The sequence below is a fragment of the Oxyura jamaicensis genome, chromosome 27, assembly GCF_011077185.1.
Source record: "Oxyura jamaicensis isolate SHBP4307 breed ruddy duck chromosome 27, BPBGC_Ojam_1.0, whole genome shotgun sequence".
Classification (NCBI taxonomy): domain Eukaryota; kingdom Metazoa; phylum Chordata; class Aves; order Anseriformes; family Anatidae; genus Oxyura; species Oxyura jamaicensis.
In genome coordinates, this window is record NC_048919.1 from 1,777,633 (window position 1) to 1,787,494 (window position 9,862).

The 9,862-nt window shown below is 46.7% G+C and overlaps 1 protein-coding gene across 1 annotated transcript in view; it reads right to left on the reverse strand.

The window, feature by feature from the left end:
• The window catches only part of ASIC2 (acid sensing ion channel subunit 2), a 519,540-nt gene extending 512,229 nt beyond the window's left edge, over positions 1 to 7,311 (reverse strand). The window contains exon 1 of the mRNA XM_035347654.1: positions 6,467 to 7,311. Within this exon, the coding sequence (XP_035203545.1) occupies positions 6,467 to 7,030 (564 nt within the window). The 5' untranslated portion in view covers positions 7,031 to 7,311. The remainder of the gene's footprint in view (positions 1 to 6,466) is intronic.
• Positions 7,312 to 9,862: the final 2,551 nt, after the last annotated feature.

Below are 9,862 nucleotides of genomic sequence, written 5' to 3' on the forward strand. Positions count from 1 at the left end.
TGAGGTATATGGAGAAAGGTGAGGACTAGTTATTTTGCTCCAGTTTATCTCTCCAGATAGGAACCATGTTTTTGTTTTTTAATATGTCCCTGGTTTTTCATAGCCTTCACTTACAGTTTTAGGAATAACTAGATTTAAATGTGGTTTGTGTGGAAAGAGCACAGGTACACTTGACTGCTTCCCATCATTTTACCCTTTGTCCACTGCAGACAGCAAGGAAACAATACAACACTGTGGCTTAAAGATATTTGTCAACCTTGAGCTCTGAGTTTTACTACCTTGCCTCCTCACAGCTTTCCAGGACCTTACTTGTTACTGTTGCTCCATTGATAAAAGTAATTTCCTCCCATTTTGTAGATTGAAGAGCTGATGTGCAGAACTTCAGACTCAGAGATATTTCCAAACCATGGGAATTTCCAGAAAGAAATGGTAAAGCTCTGCAGCCCTCAAATGTCTCTGTCCTTGCAACTATGATGAAATCCTTCTTGCTCACTATTTCCTCCCCATCTGACAGCATCATTCTCTGCTCACTCTCAAGAGCAGTGTTTGCATTTTGCTTCAGCTCCAGATGCCATCTTGAGTGCAAAGCCCCTAGCAGGTGTGGTGTGGATGGGAGACAGAGGAATCCACACTCACTTGGCCTCCTGACAAATAATTGGGGATGAATAGGCATCACTTAACAGACAAGAGTGGCTCTACCTCTTCATCAAATGAAGCAGATGGGTGCATCATATAAACCAAGGACATAGGCAAGAGAATGCTGAGCTCACCGCTGGCTCTTAGGCACAGAAGTGCTTTGTCCTTCCTGCTCCAGTGTCCTCCCTGTGTCTCGTCTCCCTTTGCACTCACAACCCACTGATCTACAGATGTATTTGATACTTCAGCTGTGCTCTTTTCTGCGACATCAGGTCTTTAGATTATTTCCCAAAACTCCTAATGAGAAGAGGAGTGTGCCCAGTCAAAAAACAGCTTAAATAAGAACAAAACACAGACTTTTAAAAACAAAATTAAGGAAGAGTTAATCACTGAGCTGCTCAGGTCCCAGCCAGAGCAGTCTCTCAGACACAAATCACCCACATCTCAAGTAAATGACTTACAGCCACACCTCTGACTTTTTGGTCTTACGGAAGTTGTTTCATCCAGTGTAAATGCTTTCTGTATTAAATGACTTATAATTGGATTTGTCACAAAAAGACCCCACTGAGGTTCCACAGGCTTCTCTTCTTTAGTTTTTAACCTCAATATCAATTCAAGACCCAATAAACTTTTATATTTGTGAACAGATACTCATCACAACAGGTATCCTCCCAAGAATCTGGTGAATTTCAAATGATTATTGCAATATTCTGTAATAAATTAAGTACAAAGCCCATCACCTCCATGGACAAGCCCTACCATAATCATATTACGGCTAGATGTCTGAGGGAGAGAAAAATTTAGACAAGGCAATGTTGACAATGTTGGGTAGTATAAAGGTCTGCATTTCTCAAGGATGAGGTTTGTACATCAGTCAGATATGTGACCCAGATACAGCCCATGTACTTTTAGACACCCAACTCAGTCACCTACAACAGGAGCACAATAACCCTACACTTCCTCCCATGCCTAAGAGCAGGCACCAATATTCAACAGCATGTGCAAACACAGGGTGTTAAAGCACAGACTCAGAAAGATGCAGAAATATTTGCTCTCCTAGTGCAAGAACCATTTATTTGTGTAAAAGTTAGCACAAAATGGTAGATCCCATTTTGGCATCTTTAACAGACTGAGGCAAACTTTGGAAAAAGTCACGATTTCCAGAAAAATTATTAAATAGAAAGAGGTCATGTTTTTCTGAATCAAGCAGACAGCATCATGATTTTTATTTATTTATTTATTTTTGAGGAAAGTGGAAGTTGTATAATAGAAGATGACAATGGAAAATCAGTCTAAAAAGCAAAAGCTGTTTACTAAATAGTGGCCTCATGGGCACACTACAAAGAATGGCAGAAAGTATATCTATAGAGAATGACTGATAGATTGACATAAACTTGTGTCTCAGAATAGAAATATTCACATGAAATGCTCTCCATTATGCGGACATTGTCTATCAGCAAGAATGTGTATTGAAAATAAATGAGTTGTATCCTTTGATTGTCACAGACATGGAAAATAAATATACATCCGGCAACGAAAGCATAGCAGGCAAAAGCTAAGTTATTGTGTTACCTCTGAAATGAGATGGATGTGTGGGGAAGCATACGCTACAATTTCCGTTTAGCAAATGACATGACAGAAAAATTTAATGTAGTGGTTTTACATGGCAAGATTTTGGTAGCAGGGGGCCATAGTGGTGGCTTCTCTGAGAAGAATCTAGAAGCTGCTTCATGTTAGGTAAGGGCCCTGCTGCTGACTAGAGCTGAGCCAATAAGTGATGTTGTTTGCACCTCTGTGAGAGCATATTTAAGAAAGAGGAAAAAACAACAATCAACCAACCAACCAATCAAACCAAACCAAACCAAAACAAAAAAAAACATGGCTACACAGAAGCTGGGAGAGAGAGAGGAGTGAGAAACAGTATTTTCTCCCCCTTTCTCTTTGAGGAGGGAGAGTGAGAGAGTGGGTGTGGTGGAGCTCAGCTGCCCACCTGAGTAAAACCACCACACTTGCTCACATGCCAAAATGCGCAGTCACTGCTGTATCTTGAATCATTCAGGCAGGACTTGGCTGCTGGGGCTAATTTTCTCAGCAAGGCAGGACTGAGATATCCCATTCCCCATGCTCCTCATATTCTAAATATCTGCATCCCCACCACCCCATCTGTCATTCTCCCATTTCCCCATGGGGTGAAACAGTTTTCATAGATTTTTCTCCCCTGTTACTCTATGTATTTGCTGTGCCACCCACAGAAATCTTCTGCAAGATCCCTTTGCCACTGCTCAATTCATCCCATATTGGAATGGCAAAGGACCACAAGCAATGACTGCAGACCCAGGAAGGTGGCTTTGGCCCAGCACACTCATAGAGATAACCAGAAAATCACAGTTGTGTGTCTAGGGCTGACGAGCCACAGCTTTATCACTCTCAGGAGCAGTAGGTTGGGAAGACCTTAATGTCATGTTGAGCAGCATGAGTGCAACTCCTCCAGAAAGATGCCATGTGTGAGGTCATTTTCAACTGAGACCTCCTGGAAGGAGCAATGCACACACACACAAACACATACAAAAAAAAAAAAAAAAAAAGAAAAAAGGACGTAATTTCCTCAACTGCTGCTGTTATCAGGTTTTCCTCCTCCAAATACACTAAAGGAATGGGTTTGGGGTTCGCTAAAGCTCATTCTGCCAATTTCTTATTCTTTATTACCTTGCCTACAGCAGAGGTCAGCATTATCTTATCTGCTGCTCAGTGCATTGCCATGCCAGATCAGGAACCAGCACATGTTCAGCTAAGTCCTTGCTGTTCCCTTTGGATGTATCTCTGCAGAAAAGCTTAAAGAACTCATGCCTCTGAGAAGGCCATAATATGGGGAACTGTTGTCTGAGAAAAACTGGACATCATGTGGGGAGAAGGAACATTGAGTGCAAGGAGAGCACAGCTCAAATCCTGTTAAAAAAGCTGCAATGGAGAATTGGAACAGGGAAGTGGAGGAGGAGGGAAAGTAAATTCAAGTTTTCAGTGTGCCAGGGCACTGCCATGCCAGCATCTGCTTTCCCATGCAGCATTGCATACAACACACATGGATACTCTACGTGGGACAGGTGACCAGCTGGCACTACTGCACTAACTTCCTCAGCAGCATCTTATTGCAGTTTTCTGCTTTGATGTAGCTTTCTGCTGCAAAACTCCTGCTTCTTCTGCTCCCAGGTACATGAATTTGGGGAGTACAGAAAGAGAGAGCTGAAGTTCTTCATCACAATGACGTATTACAGAACTGCTCTGGGATTTACACCCTCTGCTTCCTGTGAGGAAAGAAATCAGCCTTCAGTGATGATGCTTCCCTCTTTCCAACTGGTAATGCAGCAGAATGGATAAGCTACCACACAGTCTGTACACAAAGTTGCAACAGGTTGTTGATGATTAAACATAAAATTCCTCCAGAATTGGAGGTTCTGATTCAGCACGGAGGCAGTTCAAAGACCTTAACAGCATACTCCCTCTGGAAAGACCTATTTAGCATTTAAGCAGGCACTTTTTGCTGTCTTTTGTCTCTTAGAGGTAAAGCCTAGAAGGAAAACAAGGCTGTTGAGTCCCTTTTGAGTACTGCTCCATGGATTTCCCTAACCTAAGGGACTGCCTCAGGTCAGTGAGACTGAAACACCTAACTGTGCTTCCAGCATCTCTTCTAACACATTTCTCTGTGTTAGAAAGGTGTAGAAGACAATGTCTTCTGGATCATCTAGGAGCTGCTTTGCATAACGGACTAAAGTGTTTCACTGCCCTGTTTCTGAATCTCTACAGTGCTTTGACAAGGACAAGGGATGTGAGCCCATGGCACCCCATATGTTTCTAGCTGGCCCTAACTTGATTTAGGAGAACAGGGATTTATTTAGCAGCCAGGGAAAGTTTAACCTTTTTGGAAACTGCTGTGTACAGATGGAAATAAAAAACATTGTTTCAGAAGCAGCTACCTCAAAAACTAAATGGCCATGGATATTACAGTTCTTGTGTCCCGGGGAAGCTACCAAGAGCTCCTGTCTCATCTGAGAATAAGACCTACTTTTTCAAGTCCTGCAGGTGTTTTGAACATGCCACTTGCTGGTTGGCTTTGGGGCTTTTGCTTTTGGCTGATGTTTATTGCATTATGTGGAAGCCCACAGGCAGAATTCTTCCCTCTCCCAGCTCCTTTGCTATGATTAGGGAAGATCTTTTGGGATCTGCCTTCACTTATCAACTCTTCTGTCTCCTGGGCTTTTGTGCATATATTTCCTTTTCTATCCTGTTCTCCAGCCTTAGTCACACATTGCTTTGCTTTAGCAATCTCTTCCCCCAAGGAATTTCTTCATAACTTCTCAAAACTTGCACCACCCCACCTCTGCTCAGATCTGCCCAAGAAGCAGATGGAAAGGAGCAGTTCGCCTGGATATCCAGTCCAAAATGGGTATGGAATCAGGGTTATGCACAGGCAACAACTGAGACATCAAACAAAACACTCCTGCTCAGACATTTAAAGAGAGCACAGTCCAGGTGATAGCAGTGACTCTGGAGCATGAATCAGTTGGACTCATTTGCTGGGGGATCCAAAAGTGTCAGAGACACAAAATACTCTCTTCTCCTAAAAACAGACCAAAATCCTACTGGCAAACATCATGAAACCTGTTACAGCCCCTGTCTATCTGCAGGACATAGAGCAGAACAAACAGCATTGCTCCCAGAGAAACAGCAGGCTGAGATCTGTCAGCATTGCTGACTCCAGGGTCACCGAGCCCCCAGCCAGGGCACACCAGGGAGAATCAGTGGGAAGGAACCAGCCAGCTTGGCTTGAGAGCAAAGTACAACTTAGCCTCATCCCAGCCCTCATGCCTGCAGCTCTGCTGAGGCAGGATTCAAGCCACCAGTTTGGGGGGAGCAGCCCCTTCTGCAGCCCTTTTCTCAATCAGCAGTTCACAGGTGGGATCCCTTCTTCCAAGCCACCTACTTTTTCTTCCTGTTTCACACTGATAATGCCTGCCAGCTGAGCTGCCCAGGCCAGCCTGCGCTGCCATCAGGGTGTCACCCAGAAGCCATAAACTGAGCAGCGTCTGCTGCCTTCAGGATCCTCAGGCTACCCAGCACTCTCCACCTCCCTGCCAGCCTGAGAGTAGGCTGGCGTCGGAGAAGAGCCTGATTTCTTTTCTTCTTTATTTTATTTTTTTTTTCACTTTTTCTAAAACAGCACCAAGAAGGGACCTGGTTGCTGGCCACACTGCAGCAAACTAGGATTTATGAGCCACAGCCACAAGGAACAAGCAGAAAAATTCCCCTTCCAGTTAGATCAGAAGCCACAATTTCAGCAAGGCTACAAACACCCAAGGAAATACAGTTGGCTTATGGACATTGCTCAGACCATCCTCAAATGCCTTCTAGTCTCTGGCCTCTTTCCAGCCCTCTCTACTTTCTTCACCAGGCTAAAATTCACTGACCTCAAGAGAACTCATAAGCCTCCTCTGTTGCTCCGCAGGACCCATCTGATACTCCAGCCTGACACCAAACATCCTGGGAGCCGTGGGCCTCCTGCAAGATGGATGGTGGACCTGCTGCAAACCCCTTGCTTGTCCCCACTTCACCCCATGCCATGCTGGGAAGAAGCGCAGAGAGGACTCCAGTAAATAAATTTCAACTCAACAGGCTGCCTTATTCTCCTCTGCCATGCCAAAGCCTGACAGACACTATCCTCTCATTGCGCCATGCTGACACAGGTTGGCCAGTGATATCCTTGCTGTCCTGGTCCTGCTCCAGCACCATCCACACACCAAGAGTAGAGAAAAGCAGAGCATCTGCTCATACTCACAGTTTTGAAGTCCTCATGGTTGCACTCTTGGCCTTTGAATTTGCAGTACAGCATCATATCCTTCAGGTCATGGCCAACCCGCGCCAGGAACTCCTGCATGTTGAAAACTTTTGGTTTATACTGTTTAAAGTTGGCCTTTTCTTGAAGGATGGCCAAGACAGCTGGGTCAGCCAGGTGAGGGTTCGGGATCTGCAGGTTGACATCGAGCAGAGCCAGGAGCTCTCCAGCATGGTACAGGTCATTGGTGGTGAGTCGGGAAAAGCGAAACTCATTGAGGTTACAGATGGTGACAGCGGGGAAGACCAGGCTGTTGGCCACTACCTCGTCCACTTTGGTCACATGCTGGTAGGAGAAGTAGAAAGCCACTCGGTCCGAGCTCTCAACCAGGAGGAGCCCCAGTGAGCCCACGAAGGCCAAGGTCCAGAGCAGGCGTCGGATGGTCACTGGCCCGTAGACAAAGACGTGACGGATCCCATGGAGTGTGGAGGTGTTGGCAAAAATCTGGATACTGGAAGGCTGCAAGCTCCCCATGCTGTCCTCGATGGTGCTGTCCTTCAGATCCATGAGGAGTAGCTAGTGAAATCCTGGCACTGCTTTTTGGGTCAGTCTGTAGCTGGAACTGGGATCCAGATCTCTCCCCTCCCCTCTGGAAAGTAATTAAACCCTGTTAGGGGAGAGAGAGAGGAGACGAGTCTCAGGTCAGCTGCTGCGAGTTTATCCCACCAGCTCAGTAGTAGCTTTGTAGGGGTAAATATTTATACAAAAATCCATTCAAACTGTAGCTCTTGATTTCCTCGGTGCGATAAGAAGGGCTGGTTTTATTTAGGGAGACACCAAGGTGATGTGGAAGAGATGTGGGTGGGAAGTGAAAGCCGAGCCAATGGAAATAAAGTCCTCCCCCTACACACACACACACACACACGCACACGCACCCGAGCGGAGATGAGATTAAGCAAGAGGGAAAGCTTAAAACAAGCAGAGGTAGCTCAAAGCCTGTTAACTAGTGCGTAACGCCCAAGGATACCACTACTCGGAGCTGATGGCTCGCAGCGTGGCAGGGCTTTCAGACCAATCACGCCATCCTTCCGTGCTCTGACAATGCTGCTGGATTTGAGCATCTCTTTTCCCCACCCTTCTGGCTTGGGCAGGGATCCAAGAAATACCCCTCCTCCACAGAAAGCCACCCTGTGCTACTGCCAGTGTTATTTCCAAGTGTTTCTCTCAGGTAAAGCTGGGCAGCTAATTCAGTGGGAGAATGCAAGAGGAGTAAGAGAGGAAAAAGAGACGGAGGAGAAAGGTTAAAAAAAAAAAAAAAAAAAAAAATAAAAAAAAAAAAAGAAAACGAGGACGGGGAGGGGGGGGGGGGGGGGGGGAGGGGGCAAAGCTGCTCGGTTCCACGCACGCACATCCACATGCAGAGCAGAGCAGGGTGGAAAGCAATAGCATGAAGCCTCTCCTCTGCTGTGCAGCAGCTCAGAGGCAAAAAAATAAAAAAAATAAAAAAAAATCGATGGAAGGGGGAGAGGTGGAAGGGGAGAGGAGCTGCAGCACGTCTCCTCTGTCTCAGAGCTTCCCTGCACTTCAGGACTCCTGGCAGGCAAAGTGCGAGAGCTGTGAGTCACGCATCAATCGGAGCCTCGCGGCAGGGTGAGATCCTGGGGAGGGTAGGGCTCAAGGGGTTGCAATCGTGCTCCCCCCCGCTCCTGCCCACAGTGTCCATGTCTTGGTAGGACCAGGGCTGTTGTCCCAAGCAGCATCTGTGGACCCTGAGCTCAGGATTTGGCAGACAGTCAGGCAGCAGCATCCAGATTTTTTTTTTTTTTTTTTTTTTTTTTTCTTTTTTTTTGCCTCTGGAAGGCAGTTATGATGGATGCATTCAGGAAGCTGCTCCTAGATGTGGGTTGAGATGGTAGGTTTGGAGGAACAGGGATGTTGGGGGGGGCAAATTGGGAAATGTTTCCTACCTAAGAGATACTGCAAAATCCTGCAACAATGCCTCCAGCCATGATAACAGCCTTACTGCACACTGTAGGAGATGGGAAGGAGCAGGGTTCAGCCCTGGGGCTGAGCAGGGGCTGGGGTAGTTCCATTCCACATTTGATCTGTACACAGCAGCATTTTTTTTCTGTTTCTGCAGAGATCCAGAAGAGAAAAACTCTTTCTCTCTCCATACATCATCCAGCACTATGGCAGGTGAGCATCTTAGAGGCTGTGGTGGCACTCAGGAGGTGACATTCCCAGCTCAGATGAGGTGGGAACAGAGGGTCAAAGCACAGACAGAACCTGCCACAGTCTGTGGTGTGACACCCAGTGGCTCTCAGCCACCTGTGAAGGTATCTCAAGGGCAGACTCAAAGATTATCCAGGGTAAAATGAGCCCAGTTTTGGTCTTGTGCTGTTATCATCAGAGTAGACTCTGAAAGAGCTCCACATTTTACATTTGGCCCATCAGCTGCTTTACCTCCACCAGTGGACACCCAAGTCCCTTCAGGGACATCAGCCAACACTTCCACGAGCTGCCCTGTCCTCCCCCGATGCTTTTCACCTTGAGATACTACCAAAATGAGGCAGTTTCTGCTTTTGCTACAACCAAAACCACATTTGGCCCTGGCAGCCAAATCCCAGCTGTGCCATCTCCCAACCTAAAGCATCCTGTCAGAGCATCTCTCAGGCTGAGCTACACAGCTTGACACAGGCAGTACAATGCTGGTCTCTCCATTTTACACTAGGGAAACTAAGGTAAAGAGCTGCCAAAGGACTTGTAAACCAGAGAGCCCGTGCTGTGGCTGTGAGTTGAATGTACTGCTTGGTCTTTCAGAGCTCATGCTGGTTCTCTGAAACCTTAGGAGCCTCCTGCATCTTGCCCTGTACTGTCCAGGAGGAGTGGAGAAGACACCACTGAGCAGAGCCAAACAAGGTGTGAACCAGAACCAAAACAGCTCAGGGTAGAGGGGCTGTAGCTCCAGAGATGCCTCCCCTCCCTCTCACCATCTCTCCAAGGCAAAGGCAAGATCATTTCCTCCCCTAAAAATCCCCTGTCAGGAAGAGGCTTCCTTCCCCCTGCATCGCCATCCCAGCTGCAAATCTCTCCTCCTACTGTCTGCACTATTTGGCCTGATGTGTTAATGCTTTCATTTATTCACCATGCACACTGCCTTTACAATCCTGTTGTCTTAATTCATACCATATACCATCTGCTGCCTTTTATTATTTAACTACACAGAGTTCTTTGGGTGCAGTCTGGAGGAACAACCACTGTGCCCAGAAGTGCTGCATGGCCCTGGCACAGACTCGCAGCTCTTCTGCATCACTGGTGGGGCTGGGGCTGGACAATGGGGCCTTGGTGCCCTGCTGACAGCCTGGATCTGGTTGTCCCCAGGGGCTGGCATTGGCCGGG